Source organism: Protomyctophum parallelum (genome assembly GCF_964188405.1).
Source record: "Protomyctophum parallelum genome assembly, chromosome: 4".
NCBI classification, from domain to species: Eukaryota; Metazoa; Chordata; class Actinopteri; order Myctophiformes; family Myctophidae; genus Protomyctophum; species Protomyctophum parallelum.
This window is the reverse complement of record NC_139700.1, coordinates 49,092,339-49,117,701: the sequence shown is the minus strand read 5'-3', so window position 1 is coordinate 49,117,701 and position 25,363 is coordinate 49,092,339. Positions and strand designations below refer to the sequence as shown.

Below are 25,363 nucleotides of genomic sequence, written 5' to 3'. Positions count from 1 at the left end.
TCTCTCTGCCTGTCTCTCTCTCTCTCTCTCTGCCTGTCTCTCTCTCTCTCTCTCTCTCTCTCTCTCTCTGCCTGTCTCTCTCTCTCTCTCTGCCTGTCTCTCTCTCTCTCTCTCTCTCTCTCTCTCTGCCTGTCTCTCTCTCTCTCTCTCTCTCTCTCTCTCTCACACCACACAGCCTTGAACCTCTCCATCGTCCGTATGTCTCTCTCTCTCTCCCCCTCTCCACAGCTTTGATCCTCTCTCCATCTCCTCTCTCTCTCTGTGTCTCAGTGTCTCTCACCCTCCATCTCCTCTCTCTCTCTCTCTCTCTCTCTCTCTCTCTCTCTCTCTCTCTCTCTCTCACCCTCCATCTCCTCTCTCTCTCTGTCTCAGTGTCTCTCACCCTCCACAGCCTTGACTCTCTCTCTCTCTCTCTCTCTCGACTCTCTCCATCTCCACTCTCTCTCTCTGTGTCTCAGTGTCTCTCACCCTCCACAGCCTTGACTATCTCTCTCTCTCTGTGTCTCAGTGTCTCTCACCCTCCACAGCCTTGACTCTCTCTCTCTCTCTCTCTCTCTCTCTGTGTGTCTCAGTGTCTCTCACCCTCGACTCTCCTCCATCTCCACTCTCTCTCTCTGTGTCTCAGTGTCTCTCACCCTCCACAGCCTTGACTCTCTCTCTCTCTCTCTCTGTGTCTCAGTGTCTCTCACCCTCCACAGCCTTGACTCTCTCTCTCTCTCTCTCTCTCTCTCTGTGTGTCTCAGTGTCTCTCACCCTCCATCTCCTCTCTCTCTCTCTCTCTCTCTCTCTCTCTCTGTGTCTCAGTGTCTCTCACCCTCCACAGCCTTCACTATCTCTCTCTCTCTGTGTCTCAGTGTCTCTCACCCTCCACAGCCTTCACCCTCTCCATCTCCTCATTCTCCCTGTCCTCCTGTAGGAGGCGCTCTTCCTCTTGTCGCTGCTCGGCCAGCAGAAACTGTCGGTCCAGATCCTCGTCCTTCTTCTTCTCCACCTCCGCCATGGCCTTCTGCGTCACACACACACACACACACACACACACACACACACACACACACACACACACACACACACACACACACACACACACACACACACACACACATTTGTATTACTATACTTGTGCGGACATCAACATTTTAGACAGCAATTTCTATGAATGAGATTTTTAGCCACAACCTTAAAGCCAAAAGTAGCTCAATTCAATTGGCTTGATTGGCATGAGAAAACATACGTTTACATTGCATAAAGCAAAATAATTCTAAACAAAATGTATGTGCAATTGAAAGTCAGAGTGCTCACATGGTTGTGGGCTTGTAGATCTGCCATTTCTGTGGCACAACATCAGCAAACCTCTATAAGGAGCCATACCGGAGACTCCAACCATAACCCCTGAACCAAACCTCTAAATCTAATCCTAACCAGAGTTTTTTATGGACCGAAAACAACCTTACGACAATTACGAAGTCAGCCTATAGTATCACAGGACAGTTTTTACACTTGCTGAAATAGCAGATCTACAAGCTCACAACGCGTCGCAGCGCGACGCGTTGTGAGCTTGTAGATCGGCTATTTTCAGCATGCAACCAAGTGTAAAATTACTTATACTGGATCTCTTGTCCACTAGTCCCTTCCTAACATTTTAGTCTAGTTTTTATTTGTTGATGAAATTGTCAGTATATTTAGTCTTAGTTTTAGCCACCATGGCTTAGTTTTCATTTAGTTTCCATTTAATTTGTCAGTTGGTAAAAGGTAGTCGACGAACATTTCTCGTCTTAGTTTTACTCGTCAAAAACAACACTGACGACCTCATGAGCCACTGCTCATGTTCTACCAACCAAGGCTGATATTTTGTTAAGCACTGAACCAATAAATGTTGATATTTTGCTGTGTGTGTGTGTGTGTGTGTGTGTGTGTGTGTGTGTGTGTGTGTGTGTGTGTGTGTGTGTGTGTGTGTGTGTGTGTGTGTGTGTGTGTGTGTGTGTGTGTGTGTGAAACTAAATGAAATCTATTCAAGAGACTACGACTAAAACTGAAACAACAGACACTCACCTCCTCGTCCTGGTTGAGGTGTTAAAAACAACAGACACATGCACTCACCTCCTCGTCCTGGTTGAGGTGTTAAAAACAACAGACACATGCACTCACCTCCTCGTCCTGGTTGAGGTGTTAAAAACAACAGACACATGCACTCACCTCCTCGTCCTGGTTGAGGTGTTAAAAACAACAGACACATGCACTCACCTCCTCGTCCTGGTTGAGGTGTTAAAAACAACAGACACATGCACTCACCTCCTCGTCCTGGTTGAGGTGTTAAAAACAACAGACACATGCACTCACCTCCTCGTCCTGGTTGAGTGTTAAAAACAACAGACACATGCACTCACCTCCTCGTCCTGGTTGAGGTGTTAAAAACAACAGACACATGCACTCACCTCCTCGTCCTGGTTGAGGTGTTAAAAACAACAGACACATGCACTCACCTCCTCGTCCTGGTTGAGGTGTTAAAAACAACAGACACATGCACTCACCTCCTCGTCCTGGTTGAGGTGTTAAAAACAACAGACACATGCACTCACCTCCTCGTCCTGGTTGAGGTGTTAAAAACAACAGACACATGCACTCACCTCCTCGTCCTGGTTGAGGTGTTAAAAACAACAGACACATGCACTCACCTCCTCGTCCTGGTTGAGGTGTTAAAAACAACAGACACATGCACTCACCTCCTCGTCCTGGTTGAGGTGTTAAAAACAACAGACACATGCACTCACCTCCTCGTCCTGGTTGAGGTGTTAAAAACAACAGACACATGCACTCACCTCCTCGTCCTGGTTGAGGTGTTAAAAACAACAGACACATGCACTCACCTCCTCGTCCTGGTTGAGGTGTTAAAAACAACAGACACATGCACTCACCTCCTCGTCCTGGTTGAGGTGTTAAAAACAACAGACACATGCACTCACCTCCTCGTCCTGGTTGAGGTGTTAAAAACAACAGACACATGCACTCACCTCCTCGTCCTGGTTGAGGTGTTAAAAACAACAGACACATGCACTCACCTCCTCGTCCTGGTTGAGGTGTTAAAAACAACAGACACATGCACTCACCTCCTCGTCCTGGTTGAGGTGTTAAAAACAACAGACACATGCACTCACCTCCTCGTCCTGGTTGAGGTGTTAAAAACAACAGACACATGCACTCACCTCCTCGTCCTGGTTGAGGTGTTAAAAACAACAGACACATGCACTCACCTCCTCGTCCTGGTTGAGGTGTTAAAAACAACAGACACATGCACTCACCTCCTCGTCCTGGTTGAGGTGTTAAAAACAACAGACACATGCACTCACCTCCTCGTCCTGGTTGAGGTGTTAAAACAACAGACACATGCACTCACCTCCTCGTCCTGGTTGAGGTGTTAAAAACAACAGACACTCACCTCCTCGTCCTGGTTGAGGTGTTAAAAACAACAGACACTCACCTCCTCGTCCTGGTTGAGGTGTTAAAAACAACAGACACATGCACTCACCTCCTCGTCCTGGTTGAGGTGTTAAAAACAACAGACACATGCACTCACCTCCTCGTCCTGGTTGAGGTGTTAAAAACAACAGACACATGCACTCACCTCCTCGTCCTGGTTGAGGTGTTAAAAACAACAGACACATGCACTCACCTCCTCGTCCTGGTTGAGGTGTTAAAAACAACAGACACATGCACTCACCTCCTCGTCCTGGTTGAGGTGTTAAAAACAACAGACACATGCACTCACCTCCTCGTCCTGGTTGAGGTGTTAAAAACAACAGACACATGCACTCACCTCCTCGTCCTGGTTGAGGTGTTAAAAACAACAGACACATGCACTCACCTCCTCGTCCTGGTTGAGGTGTTAAAAACAACAGACACATGCACTCACCTCCTCGTCCTGGTTGAGGTGTTAAAAACAACAGACACATGCACTCACCTCCTCGTCCTGGTTGAGGTGTTAAAAACAACAGACACATGCACTCACCTCCTCGTCCTGGTTGAGGTGTTAAAAACAACAGACACATGCACTCACCTCCTCGTCCTGGTTGAGGTGTTAAAAACAACAGACACATGCACTCACCTCCTCGTCCTGGTTGAGGTGTTAAAAACAACAGACACATGCACTCACCTCCTCGTCCTGGTTGAGGTGTTAAAAACAACAGACACATGCACTCACCTCCTCGTCCTGGTTGAGGTGTTAAAAACAACAGACACATGCACTCACCTCCTCGTCCTGGTTGAGGTGTTAAAAACAACAGACACATGCACTCACCTCCTCGTCCTGGTTGAGGTGTTAAAAACAACAGACACATGCACTCACCTCCTCGTCCTGGTTGAGGTGTTAAAAACAACAGACACATGCACTCACCTCCTCGTCCTGGTTGAGGTGTTAAAAACAACAGACACATGCACTCACCTCCTCGTCCTGGTTGAGGTGTTAAAAACAACAGACACATGCACTCACCTCCTCGTCCTGGTTGAGGTGTTAAAAACAACAGACACATGCACTCACCTCCTCGTCCTGGTTGAGGTGTTAAAAACAACAGACACATGCACTCACCTCCTCGTCCTGGTTGAGGTGTTAAAAACAACAGACACATGCACTCACCTCCTCGTCCTGGTTGAGGTGTTAAAAACAACAGACACATGCACTCACCTCCTCGTCCTGGTTGAGGTGTTAAAAACAACAGACACATGCACTCACCTCCTCGTCCTGGTTGAGGTGTTAAAAACAACAGACACATGCACTCACCTCCTCGTCCTGGTTGAGGTGTTAAAAACAACAGACACTCACCTCCTCGTCCTGGTTGAGGTGTTAAAAACAACAGACACTCACCTCCTCGTCCTGGTTGAGGTGTTTCTCAGAGAGCCACTGGGAGGTCCTGAACGCCATGGCCGGCTCCAACAGCCTCTGTTTCTGCTCCTTCTCCTGCAGGGAGGAAAGGTTTACCACGGTCAGTGGTTTGGTTTGGTCAGCCTTAAGGACCTAACCCTAACCCTAACCCTCTGTTTCTGCTCCTTCTCCTGCAGGGAGGAAAGGTTTACCACGGTCAGTGATATGGTTTGGTCAGCCTTAAGGACCTAACCCCTAACCCTCTGTTTCTGCTCCTTCTCCTGCAGGGAGGAAAGGTTTACCACGGTCAGTGCTATGGTTTGGTCAGCCTTAAGGACCTAACCCTAACCCTAACCCTCTGTCTCTGCTCCTTCTCCTGCAGGGAGGAAAGGTTTACCACGGTCAGTGCTTTGGTCAGCCTTAAGGACCTAACCCTAACCCTAACCCTCTGTCTCTGCTCCTTCTCCTGCAGGGAGGAAAGGTTTACCACGGTCAGTGGTTTGGTTTGGTCAGCCTTAAGGACCTAACCCTAACCCTAACCCTCTGTTTATGCTCCTTCTCCTGCAGGCAGGAAAGGTTTACCACGGTCAGTGCTATGGTTTGGTCAGCCTTAAGGACCTAACCCTAACCCTAACCCTCTGTTTCTGCTCCTTCTCCTGCAGGGAGGAAAGGTTTACCACGGTCAGTGGTTTGGTTTGGTCAGCCTTAAGGACCTAACCCTAACCCTAACCCTCTGTTTCTGCTCCTTCTCCTGCAGGGAGGAAAGGTTTACCACGGTCAGTGCTATGGTTTGGTCAGCCTTAAGGACCTAACCCTAACCCTAACCCTCTGTTTCTGCTCCTTCTCCTGCAGGGAGGAAAGGTTTACCACGGTCAGTGCTTTGCTTTGGTCAGCCTTAAGGACCTAACCCTAACCCTAACCCTCTGTTTATGCTCCTTCTCCTGCAGGGAGGAAAGGTTTACCACGGTCAGTGCTTTGGTCAGCCTTAAGGACCTAACCCTAACCCTAACCCTCTGTCTCTGCTCCTTCTCCTGCAGGGAGGAAAGGTTTACCACGGTCAGTGGTTTGGTTTGGTCAGCCTTAAGGACCTAACCCTAACCCTCTGTTTCCTACTGGTGAAATGTGGAATTGCAGCACTTTCATAATAATGAATTGCAATTTTATAGCGCTTTTCCAAGTGCTCAAAGCGCTTTACAATGGTTCATTCATTCATACATTGGGAGGTGAAGGTTCATTCATTCATACATTGGGAGGTGAAGAGGTGAACAGTCGACGCCAGCGTCCTCAATTCACACATTCACACACCGACGGTGGCGAGCTCACACCGACCGACTCATTGGAGGCAGAGTTCAGTGTCTTGCTCAAGGACACTTCCACATGTGGACAGGAGGAGGAGCCGGGATTCGAACCGCCGACCCAGGGATCATTGGACGACCTGCTCTACCTCCTGAGCCACAGACGCCCCAACTACTCACTAAGTACTCACATGTTAAATTACCCTGACGTTGACATTTTAAATCATGACAGTTTTCGGAAATACCAGTGGATGAAATACCCATGTTTCTATGTCAGTGGATGAAATACCCATGTTTCTATGTCAGTGGATGAAATACCCATGTTTCTATGTCAGTGGATGAAATACCCATGTTTCTATGTCAGTGGATGAAATACCCATGTTTCTATGTCAGTGGATGAAATACCCATGTTTCTATGTCAGTGGATGAAATACCCATGTTTCTATGTCAGTGGATGAAATACCCATGTTTCTATGTCAGTGGATGAAATACCCATGTTTCTATGTCAGTGGATGAAATACCCATGTTTCTATGTCAGTGGATGAAATACCCATGTTTCTATGTCAGTGGATGAAATACCCATGTTTCTATGTCAGTGGATGAAATACCCATGTTTCTATGTCAGTGGATGAAATACCCATGTTTCTATGTCAGTGGATGAAATACCCATGTTTCTATGTCAGTGGATGAAATACCCATGTTTCTATGTCAGTGGATGAAATACCCATGTTTCTATGTCAGTGGATGAAATACCCATGTTTCTATGTCAGTGGATGAAATACCCATGTTTCTATGTCAGTGGATGAAATACCCATGTTTCTATGTCAGTGGATGAAATACCCATGTTTCTATGTCAGTGGATGAAATACCCATGTTTCTATGTCAGTGGATGAAATACCCATGTTTCTATGTCAGTGGATGAAATACCCATGTTTCTATGTCAGTGGATGAAATACCCATGTTTCTATGTCAGTGGATGAAATACCCATGTTTCTATGTCAGTGGATGAAATACCCATGTTTCTATGTCAGTGGATGAAATACCCATGTTTCTATGTCAGTGGATGAAATACCCATGTTTCTATGTCAGTGGATGAAATACCCATGTTTCTATGTCAGTGGATGAAATACCCATGTTTCTATGTCAGTGGATGAAATACCCATGTTTCTATGTCAGTGGATGAAATACCCATGTTTCTATGTCAGTGGATGAAATACCCATGTTTCTATGTCAGTGGATGAAATACCCATGTTTCTATGTCAGTGGATGAAATACCCATGTTTCTATGTCAGTGGATGAAATACCCATGTTTCTATGTCAGTGGATGAAATACCCATGTTTCTATGTCAGTGGATGTCAAGGACCCCAAAAACTAGATGTAATTTGCCGCCGACCCCCCATCTGAAAATATGTTGTTCCAGGAACATGAATATATTCCTGCACACACACACACACACACACACACACACACACACACACACACACACACACACACACACACACACACACACACACACACACACACACACACACACACACACACACACACACACACACGCTCTGATGCAACTGGATGCAAAGCTCATTGCACAGGGGTGGCAGCTCAATTGTAAGCACTTAATATTTGACAATGTGGTATTAAAAAAGGTCTTAAATAGTCATTCAATAACTTTAGAAATGTGCAGATACCCTGTATACACGTTTGTTGTATGTTGGTTTCTTTACTGTCGAGTGAGAAAACAATGATGCATATTAAGCTAATTACCTGGAGACCCCTCGGTGGTCCTGACCCCTGACCCCTCGGTGGTCCTGACCATAGAGTATTAAAAGGACAGCCTCTGTACGCAGACTTTACTCAGTTCACAATCACGACAAGTACGTTCACAACTACTGTACAGTCCTATAGCCTCGCATAAACCAGCCATCATCTACCTTTGCAATGCATATCGGCCCACCAGGCAGATTAAGACTGGCCCCTCTCAATGCATATCGCCCCACCAGGCAGATTAAGACTGGCCCCTCTCAATGCATATCGGCCCACCAGGCAGATTAAGTCTGGCCCTGAATGCCACAGACGAAACACTGTCTAAGTCCACACTATTGATCCATAATGTATAAATGATAGATGTGGGAGGAGGACTTCACGGACGAAGTGTTGACGAGCCAACCAGATTTTGTCTGGAACCAGGCTTTAACCAATGGCGGCCTGCGCTGACCAGCCTGCATGGGGGCCTATACTGACCACTAGTTACACAGCTGACCAGCCTGCATGGGCTCCTATACTGACCACTAGTTACACAGCTGACCAGCATGCTGACTTATTTTTTTATCCCACGATTTTGCAAACCATTTTTTTCACCCAGTGTCAATTATCTAATGTAATCATGGGCACTACACTTCCTCTGCCAACCTGGGGGGGGCAGTGGACTGACCTCATGCTTCCTTCCATGCATGAGGAGTCCAAGCTGCTTCTTTTCACCTGACAGGGGGGAGTTTCCCCGGCCGGACGTAGCGCGTGGAATGAACACGTTATTCCGACCAGTTCCTTTCCCCTCCATCAGGCGCCCCGGCTGGCCAGGGGGAGGTAGTTTTAGAGACCAGGATTACTGCATGTTTTTGTGTGAGGGTACCTACCCTATAGGGGACACGGGGAGAACATGCACACTCCACACAGAAAGGCCCTTTCGCCAACCCCCGCCTTCGGGTATGGGCACTGATGACGCGGAGGAGGAAACACGCCGCCAGCGCCCACAGTGTCCCCAGTGGGAAACGAACCCTGGACCTTATAGCTGCGAGGCGACAGCACTACCGACTTCTAGTTATGCCGCTGATTCTGACAAGCATGATGACTAGCCCATTCTGAACGGGAACCCATTTTGGTGTTAGCATCATGTTATGCTTTAGCTATTGAAAAATAGCAGATCTACAAGCTCATAGCGCGCCACCGAGTGGCGCGCTACAAGCTTGTACTGTAGGTCTGCTATTTTTGAAAAATCGAAGAACGACTGACATTTTTAGAATCTGATCTCAGGTCAGAATGGGTTCATCAGACCAGTGTGTGTCCAGTGGAAACCTCGTATGAATCTGATCTCAGGTCAGAATGGGCTAGACTAGGACTATATAGTTATACAACATACAGTATACCGTAACATTCATATACACGGTGCACGTTCCCCACAGTACACCAACCTTTACATCGCAGCATTCCAGAGAATGAGGATGGCCTTTAAAATGTGAGCAGACCCCGGGGAGCCCTGTGCCAGAAGATCAGTGTGGTGGAAGGAATGATGAGGCTCTCCCATCCCATCCCCCGAACGACCCTCCCTCCTTTTCACTCTACCTCCAACCCCAGCCCTCCCTCCCTCCCTCCCCCCCTCCCTCCCTCCCTCCCCCCCTCCCTCCCTCCCTCCCTCGCTCTGCTGACCACAGTGTTGATTTCGTCGACTAAAACGATGACGAAAAATGTTCGTCGACTACCTTTTTTCACTGACGAAAACGAAATGAAAACCTCTAAATATACTGACAATTTCGTCAACAAAAAAAACAAGACTAAAATGTTAGGAAGGGACTAGTGGACAAGAGATCCAGTACAAGTCATTTTACACTTGGTTGCATGCTGAAAATAGCTCACAACGTGTCGCGCTGCGACGCGTTGTGAGCTTGTAGGTCGGCTATTTTCAGCAAGTGTAAAAACAGTCATTACGACGGGATCAAGGTCCACAAATACTTTAGTCGACGAAATAAACTGTAGATTTAGTCGACTAAAATCTTATGGTATTTAGTCGACTAAAACTAGACGAACACTAAGACCAGGTCCAGGTGACTAAAATGTGACTAAGACTAAATGAAAACCATTCAAGAGACACTGGGCTGTATTTTGCATGTCTTAAGTACCAGGTCTTATTCCCTAACTTGAGTAAACTAAAGACCTGGAGGCGTGATCAATGCCATTTGGCTATTCTGAGTGGCCAAAGAGAGAGTGAGAGAGATACAGAGAGAGAGATACAGACAGAGACAGACAGAGAGAGAGAGAGAGAGAGAGAGAGAGAGAGAGAGAGAGATACAGAGAGAGACAGAGAGTGACGGTGAGAGAAAGACAGAAGAGCGGTTAATGCACTGTCAGAGCGACTGTACCATATTCTACACCTCTCAATCATACCCCCCCCCCATCTCTGGCTAGTCTCACTGTAAAGTGCATCCTGGGGCTTCAATGCTCCTTCCTACATCATGACCCACTGACATTTAAACACCCACCACACACACACACACACACACACACACACACACACACACACACACACACACACACACACACACACACACACACACACACACACACACACACACACACACACACACACACACACACACACACACACACACACACACACACACACACACACACACACACACACACACACACACACACACACACACACACACACACACACACACTTCTATTAGTATACATGTGAGGACATTAACATATACTATTAACACATGCGTGTGTCCCGGAAGTGCATCAAAATAGAAGCTCCGGGGTTGTCTGTTGTCTGATCGCTTTTACTCTGAAAGCCATGAACCGGAAACACTTTCCTAAAAAAGTTGACTTTACTAAGTGACCTCACTTCCCCGATCATCTTAATCTATTGTTTTACGCTCCAAAAAGCGTTCATATTTTGCGGGAGAGAGACGGATGAGGAGCAGAAATGAAGCGCCAGCATATCGATCCATTCATCACCACGGAGAGCGCCCTGGATTAGGAGATACGAGTCATTCTTTCCGACCGCGCTAACATGGGAGTCAATGACAAGCTAATAGTTGCACTGAGCGTTAGCATATGGAAAGCGAAAAGCAAAATGCCAAAAAAAAAAAAAAAAAAAAAGGAAAAATTCTGAATATTCTTATCTCGCCCCGCGTCTCTAGGACGTCGCTAGGACGTCCACAGACGTCGTAGGCACTAATATTTCGGGATCCTTATGACGGCCTCACACGTCGTACGAACTGAAACGGTTAATGTTTTGTGTGCGTGCGTGTGCAATTTTTTAACCCTATAACCCTACAGCTGGAAATCACACATTTACAAACTCACAACAAGCGACACCCCGGCTCGCAATAAAGTACAAATCAGGCTTAACTCCAACATCTAATATCTAATATTTAAACCGTAAACAAACAACCATTTCTCTTGTGAGGACCAGGAAATGTGTCCTCTCTCACAATGTCTTATTTCTCACCTCCTGCTATACTGGAGGTGACATTCGTGTCCTCATAAGTACAGTAACACAAGCACACAGTACACACACACATGCACACGCACGCACACACACACACACGCACACACGCACACACGCACGCACAGAGAGACACACAAGACGGACTGCCTCTGGTTTTGACACTTTGGAAGAGGCGGGGGTGCACGAGGGAGAGAATCCTGCAGCGCAGCGCGGCCGTCAATCAGGGGCCTCCGTCCTGCCTCAAGGTAAGGACCTGCCTGCTGTCAGGACAATGACTGGTGACAGCACCCTGGGACGCACGCACGCACACACGCACTGCTGACAGCACCCTGGGACGCACGCACGCACACACTCACTGGTGACAGCACCCTGGGACGCACGCACGCACACACGCACTGCTGACAGCACCCTGGGACGCACGCACGCACACACTCACTGGTGACAGCACCCTGGGACGCACGCACACACACACGCACTGCTGACAGCACCCTGGGACGCACGCACACACACACGCACTGGTGACAGCACCCTGGGACGCACGCACACACACACGCACTGCTGACAGCACCCTGGGACGCACGCACGCACACACTCACTGGTGACAGCACCCTGGGACGCACGCACGCACACACACACTGGTGACAGCACCCTGGGACGCACGCACGCACACACACACTGGTGACAGCACCCTGGGACTCACACACTCACTGGTGACAGCACCCTGGGACGCACACACGCACACACTCACTGGTGACAGCACCCTGGGACGCACACACTCACTGGTGACAGCACCCTGGGACGCACACACGCACACACTCACTGGTGACAGCACCCTGGGACGCACACACTCACTGGTGACAGCACCCTGGGACGCACACACTCACTGGTGACAGCACCCTGGGACGCACGCACGCACACACGCACTGGTGACAGCACCCTGGGACGCACGCACGCACACACACACTGGTGACAGCACCCTGGGACGCACACACGCACACACACACTGCTGACAGCACCCTGGGACGCACACACGCACTGGTGACAGCACCCTGGGACGCACACACGCATACACGCACTGGTGACAGCACCCTGGGACGCACGCACGCACACACTGGTGACAGCACCCTGGGACGCACGCACGCACACACTGGTGACAGCACCCTGGGACACAAGCACACACACACGCACTGGTGACAGCACCCTGGAACACACGCACGCACACACACACTGGTGACAGCACCCTGGGACACACGCACGCACACACACACACACACTGGTGACAGCACCCTGGGACGCACGTGGAGGCAACCACTCCACAGGACCAGGGCACACGCACGCACGCATGCCACGCCACACACACACACACGCACACACGCACACATGCAGCCATGCACGCACGCCACGCAATACCAGTGGTTCTCAAACCTTTTAACCCATTTAGACCTGAGAACGATTCTACAAAATGTCTTCTAAAATCCTGACAGTTTTCTGAAAAACCCCATGTTTCTATATCAGTGGTTTCAAACCTTTTCATGTCAAAGACCCCGAAAAAGATATGTAATTGGCCCCCATCTTCCAGGGACCCCCCCCCCCCCCCGGGACCCCCCCCCCCCCAGAAGCAAAGATTTGAGTTAAAAACGTTCGCTCTGAAAGAATATATGTTCAAAGATTTGCACCCACATTTTCACGATTTTTCTAAAATAGCAGATCCACTATATTTCCACACTCACTCCAGAGGGCCCATTGGGAGGAGACCCCAAGGCGCGGTTGGAGGAAACACATGGACTCACTGGCCTTGGAACGTCTCGGGATCCCCCCAGGAGGAAGACACTAATGTTGCCCCCGCGACCCGACTACGGATAAGCGGTTGAAGATGGATGGATGGATGGACTGGAGTCAGTCAGAGGTAAACACATCCCTTGAATGTTCTCCATTAAAACGTTGATATTTTAAAGTGGGCCCTGGTCCAGAAAAAGGGTTTGGGAACCGGCTGTTTCTATGGAGGAAAATGAAGGGATTTCTTTAACCTCCAAATCCAAACAGCTATACGGAGTATACGCTACGCTCTACAGCTTCTAATAAACCAGACAGGAGAGAAAAGGAAGAAAAAAAACGTGCATCCCTGCGTCAGGTATAACCATGAGGAGAAACCCCTCGAGTGCTCTTCAAGGTTGCTTCCGACGCACAGAACAGTGTGAGGCTGCAGTACTAATGTGCAGCAGCGTAGAGAGAAGTGTGCCCAGAGGACCCTCCCGGAGGCCGTCCTCTGAACATGGAGTAGTTACAACGGAGCTACACCGTCCATCAACAACATCACATCACCCACCGCCGTCTGTCGGGATGGAAACCTCGTATGTGCCCCAAAAAATGTTACTTGTGAGGGGGGAAAAAAAGAAGGAAAGAGACCTGCTTGCGCTCCAACTGGTCCATAAAGTACGGTGGATATTATTTGGTCAGAAGCCTATACAGTTGACACAACAACAACATTTAAAGTTTAATTAATGGACATACAAGCTTTCTCTCTGACAGAGATTCATCCACGGACCATTAACCCGTTTAGACCGGTCGACGAAATGAAAAATAAAAAAGGTCTTCTAGATCCTGACAGTTTTCTTGAAAGGCTAAATGTTTCTATGTCAGTGGTGCTCAATATTTCATGTCAAGGACCCCCGAAAATGATATGTAATTGCATGGCCACCGACCCCCCATCTGAAAATATGTTGTTCCAGGAACCCCCCCCCCCCCCCCCCCCCAGAAGCAAAGATTTGAAAAACATTCGCTCTGAAAGATTTGCGCCACATTTCCACTGTTTAAAAAAAAATAGCAGATCTACAAGCTCGTAGTGCGGCACTCGGTGCTGCGCTACGAGCTTGTACGAGCTCGTAGATCTGCTATTTTTTCCAATAGCTAAAGTATATGACATAATGCTTTAAAACACCACAAGGTGTTCCCGCCCAGAATGGGTTAACCCATTCTGACCTGAGATCAGATTCTATAAATGTCTTCTACATCCTGACAGTTTTCTGAAAAAGCTATGTTTCTATGTCAGTCGTTCTTCGATTTTTCAAAAAATAGCAGACCTACAAGCTCATAGCGCGCCACCGGGTGGCGCGCTACGAGCTTGTAGATCTGCTATTTTTTCAATAGCTAAAGCATAGCATAATGCTAACACCACGAGGTGTTCCCGCCCAGACTGGGTTAAGGAGTGACCCCTGGTGCTGACAGCACGCTGCCACAACGACTGCCTTCATATCTGTGCCGATGTGGGGGAAGACGTCACGGGGCTGAGAGGGGTGTTTCTATGGCAACGTCACCACAGTGGCTTCTTCTATAGGACCAAAGGGGAAAGTGTACCACCTATTATTATTATCCCATTCTGACCTGAGATCAGATTCATACGAGGTTTTCACTGGACACACACTGGTCCGATGAACCCATTCTGACCTGATATCAGATTCATAGGAGGTTTCCACTGGACACACACTGGTCTGATGAACCCATTCTGACCTGAGATCAGATTCTAAAAAATGTCAGTCGTTCTTAGATTTAAAAAAAAATAGCAGACCTACAAGCTCGTATCGCGCCACTCGGTGGCGCGATATGAGCTTGTAGATCTGCTATTTTTCAATAGCTAAAGCATAACATGATGCTGACACCAAAATGGGTGCCCGGTCAGAATGGGTTATTATTATTACAGGAGGAGGAGAGCAAAGGCAGCCAGTTACCCCATGGTCGTGTTAAATGGTGCATTCAAATGGTCCGTTTATATAGCGCCTTTATCCAAGGCGCTTTACATAGACTGTGCATTACATTCACCCATTCACACACACACATTCATACACCGATGGCGGTGGAAGGCCCAAAACCAACACATCAGGAGCAATTAGGGGTTCAGAGTCTTGCTCAAGGACACTTCGACACTAACTCTGGGGGAGCCCACAGGGTTCGAACTGGCAACCTTGCGGTTGCCATCCGGCCACTCTACCGCTGAGCCACTGCCCCCTTATGTTCTAATCATAGCAGCAGGAACTAAAATGGTAAAAATGGTAAATGGTGCATTTATATAGCGCCTTTATCCAAGGCGCTTTACAGAGATTGTGCATCAATTCACACATTCATACACGGATAGCGGCGGAAACCATGCAAGGCACCAACTAGCACATCAGGAGCAATTAGGGGTTCAGTGTCTTGCTCAAGGACACTTCGACACTGACTCTGGGGGAGCCCACAGGGTTCAAACTGGCAACCTTGCGGTTACCATCCGGCCACTCTACCGCTGAGCCACCGCCGCCCACCACCGCCGCCCTACCAAACTATGGGCCATGGAAAAAATAAATCTGACACGCTATTCATATAACTAATAATGGGTAATCAAATAAAATGTAACCACTTAAAACCCCCAGCATCCATAATATTGTGGAGAAAGCCTTCAGCGCGGCACCGAGTGCCGCGCTATGAGCTTGTAGATCTGGTATTTTTTGAAAAACCTTCTGCTTCTGAGGGGTTCCTGGAACAATGGGGGGTCGGCGGCCAAATACATATCATTTTTGGGGTCCTTTACAAACATTTATGGGTTTGTTTACAAACGCTTGATATTTGTTTACAAAAATGTTGGGTTTGTTTACATACATTTTGGGTTGTTTACAAAAATGTTGGGTTTGTTTACATACATTTTGGGTTGTTTACAAAAATGTTGGGTTTGTTTACATACATTTTGGGTTGTTTACAAAAATGTTGGGTTTGTTTACATACATTTTGGGTTTGTTTACAAACAGTTCAGGTTTGTTTCCAAATTGTGTTTGTTTAAAAAAACATTTGGGATTTGTTTACAAACAAATGGACAAACGCACCACCGTTACAGAAACACAGGTATTTCAGAAAACTGTCAGGATTTAGAAGACTTTTTTCTTTTTTAATTTCGACGTCAGGCCTAAATGGGTTAACAGCAAAGCCACCGCCTCACTCTGGAGGCAAAACAACAAAGACTCATTTTTCTCAGGGAACCACGGTGACAGGCGGGCGGGCGGAATGGAACGGCTGAACAGGTTCCTACTGAGATAGCGTGACACACCACAGCTTCAGGTTCAGGTTCAAGGCCCCGAGGGGGGCTGGCTTCATTACCGAGGGGAGGGGAGGGGAGGGGAGGGCAAGCACAGACCGGCTCTCCCCCCAGACTGACTCCCTCCCACCTGTCCCGCAGCTGGCCTGGCTTAGCCGGGTCTTGATGCATCCCCTCCGTTTCCCCCAGAAACTCCTCCTGAAGCGAAGCAAAGTGATCTATGCCAGAACATGAAAGCAGCTGAATGGAGACTTAAAAAAAGGGCCCATGATATGAACAGGACTTATGCCCCCATGATGTCCCTTGTCTAATTTCATTGCACTACATTCCAAAGGCTCTCTCGCACATGAGCTGTGGAGAATGTCCAGGGGAGAGGTTGGGTTTGGGACATTGTCCAGGGGAGAGGTTGGGTTTGGGACATTGTCCAGGGGAGAGGTTGGGTTTGGGACATTGTCCAGGGGAGAGGTTGGGTTTGCGACATTGTCCAGGGGAGAGGTTGGGTTTGGGACATTGTCCAGGGGAGAGGTTGGGTTTGGGACATTGTCCAGGGGAGAGGTTGGGTTTGGGACATTGTCCAGGGGAGAGGTTGGGTTTGGGACATTGTCCAGGGGATAGGTTGGGTTTGGGACATTGTCCAGGGGAGAGGTTGGGTTTGGGACATTGTCCAGGGGAGAGGTTGGGTTTGGGACATTGTCCAGGGGAGAGGTTGGGTTTGGGACATTGTCCAGGGGAGAGGTTGGGTTTGGGACATTGTCCAGGGGAGAGGTTGGGTTTGCGACATTGTCCAGGGGATAGGTTGGGTTTGGGACATTGTCCAGGGGAGAGGTTGGGTTTGGGACATTGTCCAGGGGAGAGGTTGGGTTTGGGACATTGTCCAGGGGAGAGGTTGGGTTTGGGACATTGTCCAGGGGAGAGGTTGGGTTTGGGACATTGTCCAGGGGAGAGGTTGGGTTTGCGACATTGTCCAGGGGAGAGGTTGGGTTTGGGACATTGTCCAGGGGAGAGGTTGGGTTTGGGACATTGTCCAGGGGAGAGGTTGGGTTTGGGACATTGTCCAGGGGAGAGGTTGGGTTTGGGACATTGTCCAGGGGAGAGGTTGGGTTTGGGACATTGTCCAGGGGAGAGGTTGGGTTTGGGACATTGTCCAGGGGAGAGGTTGGGTTTGCGACATTGTCCAGGGGATAGGTTGGGTTTGGGACATTGTCCAGGGGAGAGGTTGGGTTTGGGACATTGTCCAGGGGAGAGGTTGGGTTTGGGACATTGTCCAGGGGATAGGTTGGGTTTGGGACATTGTCCAGGGGAGAGGTTGGGTTTGGGACATTGTCCAGGGGAGAGGTTGGGTTTGGGACATTGTCCAGGGGAGAGGTTGGGTTTGGGACATTGTCCGGTGTCATCCTTTCGCAGTGCCGTCGCTACCTATACGCGCAGTATGCACTGCAAATAGGGCAACAAGATGAGGGGGGCAACAAAATGTGCCAAAAAGTGCCGAGCCGACCCTCAAAATGACAATTTTCTCTAGTAATAACGAGCGGCCGCGTGTGCGTCGTTGGTTCTGCTCATCGGAGGAGATGTGAGGATCAATTGCAATCCTTCCACAGAACCAAATCAGGAGAGACAACTCACTCAGCATAGAGGATAAACATCTGATGAAATAGACGCAACTTCAACTGAAACACTATGAAATTGAAGCCAATCTGTTTCCAAACTTTCTACTAAAAAAAACTTTAGTTTACAAAAAAAAAAAAAAAATCACAGCTACAGCTACCCCCCCCCCAATGTGCTCCTCTGAGCCATCTGAGCAGCCTTCTGCTGGGTGGCACAGAAAATACCCCCTTTCCTTTTCCTAAAAAGACAATAATTTCTTTGCTTAGTGTTTTGCCCAGAGGGCTGAACTTTATCTGCACGTCAGCGGCAGTCCAGCTGACTGCACTGCTCCGCTCAGTCTTGACGCCAAGGACGTGCACACACAGACATCAAAGGGGGCTTCAGCCCCTGCCCTTTTACCCGTCTGTAAAACAACTGCCCCTTTTACCCGTCTGCAAAACAACTGCCCTTTCCAGACCACGAATGCAGCATTCACTATACGGTGAAAGAAATGCAAATGCCACTCATTTCCATGCCATATACTGGAAGGCAGCAGTCAGAAGAATTGCTTTTTCCCCCCCGAACTCTCCTGAACTTGAACACAGCACTTTGCATTGAACATCTCCACTATAGCTATAAAGAGTGCTGGGGTTTTGCGCCCCGAAAATAGCCGATCTACAAGCTCTCACAACGCGTCGCCCTCCTCTCCTTTCCATGATATACCGGAAGGCAGCGTTCAGGAGAATTGTTTTTTTCTTTTTTTTTCGAAGTCTCCAGAACTAATTTTTTTTTTTTTTAATCCAGTGCAAGGTTGCGCCCCGAAAATAGCCGATCTACAAGCTCACAACGCGTCGCGCTGTGAGCTTGTAGATCTGCTATTTTGACCCAAAGTGCCCTCTCCTGCTGTTTGTACTTTGTATCCTCGCTGTTGTTGTTGTTCTGTGTGGTAGCTTTAGTGCATTTGTTTTTATTTTCTCCTGTACAGCACTTTGTAAACCCTGAGTTTTATGAATACAGTGGATTGGATTGGACTGCTCGGCGCCCTCTCTGACCTTGTGCTGGATCATGCTGCTGATCTCGGGCAGGAAGTTCTGGCTGATGACTCGGTAGAGGTGGCGGTCTTGGGACGACGGCCTGTCCTTGATGCTCTCGGCCAGGCGGAACCACTCATCCTCCGTATCGCACACCAGGGACCACCCGCCCCGCTCACGCTCTGGGGGGAGGGGAGAGAGACAGAGGTTAGTAAACCACATGTCAGCATTATTTATTCTGAGGAGAGAGAGACTGTACTTAACTTGAACACTGTTCATCTTTAGAAGAAGATGGAGGGAAGGGGTGGTAGTCATGGGGAAATGTGGAAACACTTAATATGATTTAGGTTGATACTGTTCATAAGGTTGTTATTGTTCATAAGGTTGTTATTCATAAGGTTGATACTGTTCATAAAGTTTTTGTTATTCATGAGGTTGATATTGTTCATAAGGTTGTTATTGTTCATAAGGTTGTTATTCATGAGGTTGTTATTGTTCATAAGGTTATTGTTCATAATGTTGTTATTCATGAGGTTGTTATTGTTCATAATGCTATTCATGAGGTTGTTATTCATGAGGTTGATATTATTAATGAGGTTGATATTATTCATAAGGTTGATATTATTCATAATGTTGTTATTCATAAGGTTGTCATTCATAAGGTTGATATTATTCATAAGGTTGTCATTCATAAGGTTGATATTATTCATAAGGTTGATATTCATAAGGTTGTTATTCATAAGGTTGTCATTCATAAGGTTGATATTCATAAGGTTGTTATTCATAAGGTTGTCATTCATAAGGTTGATATTATTCATAAGGTTGATATTATTCATAAGGTTGTCATTCATAAGGTTGATATTATTCATAAGGCTGTCATTCATAAGGTTGATATTATTCATAAGGTTGATATTATTCATAAGGTTATTATTGTTCATAAGGTTGTTATTCATGAGGTTGTTATTATTCATAAGGTTGTTATTGTTCATAATGTTGTTATTCATGAGGTTGTTATTGTTCATAATGCTATTCATGAGGTTGTTATTCATGAGGTTGATATTATTCATGAGGTTGATCTTATTCATAAGGTTGATATTATTCATAATGTTGTTATTCATAAGGTTGTCATTCATAAGGTTGATATTATTCATAAGGTTGTCATTCATAAGGTTGATATTATTCATAAGGTTGATATTCATAAGGTTGTTATTCATAAGGTTGTCATTCATAAGGTTGTTATTATTCATAAGGTTGTCATTCATAAGGTTGATATTATTCATAAGGTTGATATTATTCATAATGTTGATATTATTCATAAGGTTGTCATTCATAAGGTTGATATTCATAAGGTTGTTATTCATAAGGTTGTCATTCATAAGGTTGATATTATTCATAAGGTTGATATTATTCATAAGGTTGTTGTTATTCATAAGGTTGTTATTCATAAGGTTGATATTCATAAGGTTGATATTCATAAGGTTGATATTATGCATAAGGTTGTCATTCATAGGGTTGATATTCATAAGGTTGTCATTCATAAGGTTGTTATTCATAAGGTTGATATTATTCATAAGGCTGTCATTCATAAGGTTGATATTATTCATAAGGTTGTTTTTATTCATAAGGTTGTCATTCATAAGGTTGTTATTATTCATAAGGTTGTTGTTGTTCATAAGGTTGTCATTCATAAGGTTGTTGTTATTCATAAGGTTGTCATTCATAAGGTTGATATTATTCATAAGGTTGTTATTCATAAGGTTGTCATTCATAAGGTTGATATTCATAAGGTTGTTATTCATAAGGTTGTCATTCATAAGGTTGATATTATTCATAAGGTTGATATTATTCATAAGGTTGTCATTCATAAGGTTGATATTATTCATAAGGCTGTCATTCATAAGGTTGATATTATTCATAAGGTTGATATTATTCATAAGGTTATTATTGTTCATAAGGTTGTTATTCATGAGGTTGTTATTATTCATAAGGTTGTTATTGTTCATAATGTTGTTATTCATGAGGTTGTTATTGTTCATAATGCTATTCATGAGGTTGTTATTCATGAGGTTGATATTATTCATGAGGTTGATCTTATTCATAAGGTTGATATTATTCATAATGTTGTTATTCATAAGGTTGTCATTCATAAGGTTGATATTATTCATAAGGTTGTCATTCATAAGGTTGATATTATTCATAAGGTTGATATTCATAAGGTTGTTATTCATAAGGTTGTCATTCATAAGGTTGTTATTATTCATAAGGTTGTCATTCATAAGGTTGATATTATTCATAAGGTTGATATTATTCATAATGTTGATATTATTCATAAGGTTGTCATTCATAAGGTTGATATTCATAAGGTTGTTATTCATAAGGTTGTCATTCATAAGGTTGATATTATTCATAAGGTTGATATTATTCATAAGGTTGTTGTTATTCATAAGGTTGTTATTCATAAGGTTGATATTCATAAGGTTGATATTCATAAGGTTGATATTATGCATAAGGTTGTCATTCATAGGGTTGATATTCATAAGGTTGTCATTCATAAGGTTGTTATTCATAAGGTTGATATTATTCATAAGGCTGTCATTCATAAGGTTGATATTATTCATAAGGTTGTTTTTATTCATAAGGTTGTCATTCATAAGGTTGTTATTATTCATAAGGTTGTCATTCATAAGGTTGTTGTTGTTCATAAGGTTGTCATTCATAAGGTTGTTGTTATTCATAAGGTTGTCATTCATAAGGTTGATATTATTCATAAGGTTGTTATTCATAAGGTTGTTGTTATTCATAAGGTTGTCATTCATAAGGTTGATATTATTCATAAGGTTGTCATTCATAAGGTTGATATTATTCATAAGGTTGTTATTCATAAGGTTGTTGTTATTCATAAGGTTGTCATTCATAAGGTTGATATTATTCATAAGGTTGTCATTCATAAGGTTGATATTATTCATAAGGTTGTTATTCATAAGGTTGTTGTTATTCATAAGGTTGTCATTCATAAGGTTGATATTATTCATAAGGTTGTCATTCATAAGGTTGATATTATCAATGAAGTGGTTTATTGGTCTCACCTGCGCCACAGTGCAGATCCTCCACACCGTTCTCCTTCTTCACCTCACTTTCCAATTCCATCTCACTGAAGGGAAGACAAACACAAACATTATAATAATAAAATAAACATCAATCATTAGTAGAATTAGATTAGTCTGCCTGCAAACAAAAAGTCCCTAAAAAAACCCCACCGATCTCTCCAAGACAGTGTTTCTCAACCTGTGGGCTGGGGCCCATTGGTGGGCCGCGAGGCTATTGCAAGTGAGCCACCAGATGAATTGGCAAAACACAAAAAGGTTCATGGATTTAGTTTTTCTTCTCAAACCTTGAACAGTGCAGTTCATTGCAGTGTTGTATTTGGCAGCAAATTTCTATTTTAGTTTTAGTCATAGTCTCTTGAATAGTTTTCACTTAGTTTAAGTCACATTTTAGTCACCTGGAATGTATTATATATAAAGAAGAGATAAAAAAATAAAAAATAAAAAGAAGAGAGCATCTGTTGACATTGAGAGCATTTGTAAAATCCTCAAAACAAAGTCGATTATTCCTACCCATTACCAATTGACATTGTATGTTATATTGTTGTTATCATTGATTAGTCACCTTTACAATTAACTTATATCTTGTAAGGATCGTCCAGTCGTGGAATGAGCAACACAGCTAAACGTGTGGGTAGCGCAACCTCAAAGATCCACCAAAATCCCCATTATATTATGCTTCTGTTGGTAGTCAATGTCGCTGTGAGCGACCTGCCAGGTGTGCCTGGCATTTGAGCATGGGGGTCTTGCAACTTTGACAGAGATCCGTTTGTGGTACCATTTTAATTGTGCAAGTCTCGCCTGTAAATCTCTGGAAGAAAGCCTATGGTTCATCCTCGCTGAACGTGTGAAGCAAGGCTTCGGCCCCCTGTCCTTTAACCCGTCTGTAAAACAACTGCCCTTTAACCCGTCTGTAAAACAACTGCCCTTTTACCCGTCTGTAAAACAACTGCCCTTTTACCCCGTCTGTAAAACAACTGTCCTTTAACCCGTCTGTAAAACAACTGCCCTCTCCAGACCACCAATGCAGCATTTACTACATGGTGAAAGAAATGCAAATGCCATACCGGAAGGCAGCATTCAGGAGAATTGTTTTTTTTTTCTTTTCTCAAAGTCTCCTGAACTAATTTGTTTCTAAATCCATGTCCTTACACCACATCTCCAGTAGATAAAGGTTGCGGCCCGAAAATAGCGTACGTAACACGTTGAGAGCTTTACTTGTAGATCTGCTATTTTGGGCCAAAAGTGCCCTCTTATGGACACTCTCTGCACGTGCCTGGAACATACACAAACTAAACAACGTTGACCCATGTTCAGATATCCAGTCACACACCTTTTTTTTTTTACCAATTTTTTTTTCCTGTCTACACCAAACCCCCGCCGGAAAAAAGCTGATCTACAAGCTCACGAGTCACGTTGAAACGTGTTGTGAACTTTTGGGCTAATTCTGGGGTTAAATAAACTTCCAGAGTGACGCGTTGTTGTAATGATTGTAAAAATATACCTCAGCTCAATCTCCTCAGATTTCTTCTTCTTTGGTGGTCTCCCCCGCTTCCTTTTTTCAGGCGGCTTCACCTCTGGGCTTTCACTGGAGGAGGACAACATGATGGAAGACTTTAAAACAGGTGGTCCTCAAGAGGGGGGTCCCTGAGGAACCCCTCAGAGTTACTACAGGGGAGCCAAGAGGGGGTCCGGGACGGGAGGCGTACTTTGGTTAGACGTAGCATTGGTCTGACCGGATTAAGGTTAGGTTTAGGTGTGCTACCCCGGGGACGGTTAGGGTTTGGGGTTAGGTTTAGGTGTGCTGCCCCGGGGGAGGTTAGGGTTAGGGTGAGGGTTTGGGGTTAGGTTTAGGTGTGCTGCCCCGGGGGAGGTTAGGGTTAGGGTGAGGGTTTGGGGTTAGGTTTAGGTGTGCTGCCCCGGGGGAGGTTAGGGTTAGGGTGAGGGTTTGAGGTTAGGTTTAGGTGTGCTGCCCCGGGGGAGGTTAGGGTTAGGGTGAGGGTTTGAGGTTAGGTTTAGGTGTCTGCCCCGGGGGAGGTTAGGTTTAGGGTGAGGGTTTGAGGTTAGGTTTAGGTGTCTGCCCCGGGGGAGGTTAGGTTTAGGGTGAGGGTTTGAGATAATGGACCAATGGTATGTCTAACCAAAAGCATGCACTGGTCCGGGACCCTCAGAGCCATTACGGGGGAGCCAAGAGGTGGTCCCTGAGGGACCCCTCACAGTTACCACAGGGGAGCCAAGAGGTGGTCCCTGAGGGACCCCTCACAGTTACTACAGGGGAGCCAAGAGGTGGTCCCTGAGGGACCCCTCACAGTTACTACAGGGGAGCCACTAAATCTTTGAGGAAGTTAGAATAAAAAGGTCCTCATGTAGACCTATACGGGGGACAGGTGCGTCGGATACATGAACTGGAATAGTAGGAGAAATACTGGAATCCCACACCGTCTTGACCTACAGAACTTTATTGAAGCATATTAGAGTTATTTCTTAGTGTCTCCACCAGGCCGAAGGAGGCATGGGGAGAGAGAGTATGTTTTGCACTCCGTCCGTCTGTGTACAGCTAATCTCCGGCACCGTTAACCCGGTCGACGCCACATTTTGCACACACACTCCCTGGATGCCAACGATGAACCTCTGCCCCAGATTGTCGGCCCGTTATAGCGCCACCAGGATGCCAACTTTTGAAAACACACATTTTTTTTATATTACTAATCGTTACACACTATCTCTATAGTCGTGTGTTGAAGGCGGATCTGTCCGATATTTCATATTCCATTCCTAATTGGGGCTGACGGACAGATCGGTGAACCAATCAGGGTGTGCGTAAATCTGAGCCACTCCCACCTAGGCCACTCCCACCTAGGCCAGAAAGGTCTAGCGTTAGCTCAGGCTAGACGGACCCTAACGTTGCTCTGAATATGCTTCAATAACCCATTCTGACCTGAGATCAGAATCATACGAGGTTTCCACTGGACACACACTGGTCTGATTAACCCATTCTGACCTGAGATCAGAGTCTAAAAATGTCAGTCGTTCTTCGATTTTTCAAAAATGGCAGACCTACAAGCTCGTAGCGCGCCACCGAGTGGCGCGCTATGAGCTTGTAGGTCTGCTATTTTTCAATAGCTAAAGCACGACATGATGCCGACACCAAAATGGGTTCCCGTCCAGAATGGGATAAAGTCCTGTAAGTGAAGACCGTGT

General features: G+C 46.0%; 1 protein-coding gene across 1 annotated transcript in view; it reads right to left on the bottom strand.

Annotated features, from left to right (window-relative positions):
* Positions 1 to 25,363, bottom strand: part of cecr2 (CECR2 histone acetyl-lysine reader) — a 104,824-nt gene that overhangs the window by 26,604 nt on the left and 52,857 nt on the right. Inside the window, exons 5-9 of the mRNA XM_083763388.1 lie at positions 23,667 to 23,750; positions 22,145 to 22,209; positions 19,080 to 19,240; positions 4,856 to 4,948; positions 865 to 1,006 (exon numbers count right to left, since the gene is read on the bottom strand). Coding sequence (XP_083619514.1) covers positions 865 to 1,006; positions 4,856 to 4,948; positions 19,080 to 19,240; positions 22,145 to 22,209; positions 23,667 to 23,750 — 545 coding nt within the window. The remainder of the gene's footprint in view (positions 1 to 864; positions 1,007 to 4,855; positions 4,949 to 19,079; positions 19,241 to 22,144; positions 22,210 to 23,666; positions 23,751 to 25,363) is intronic.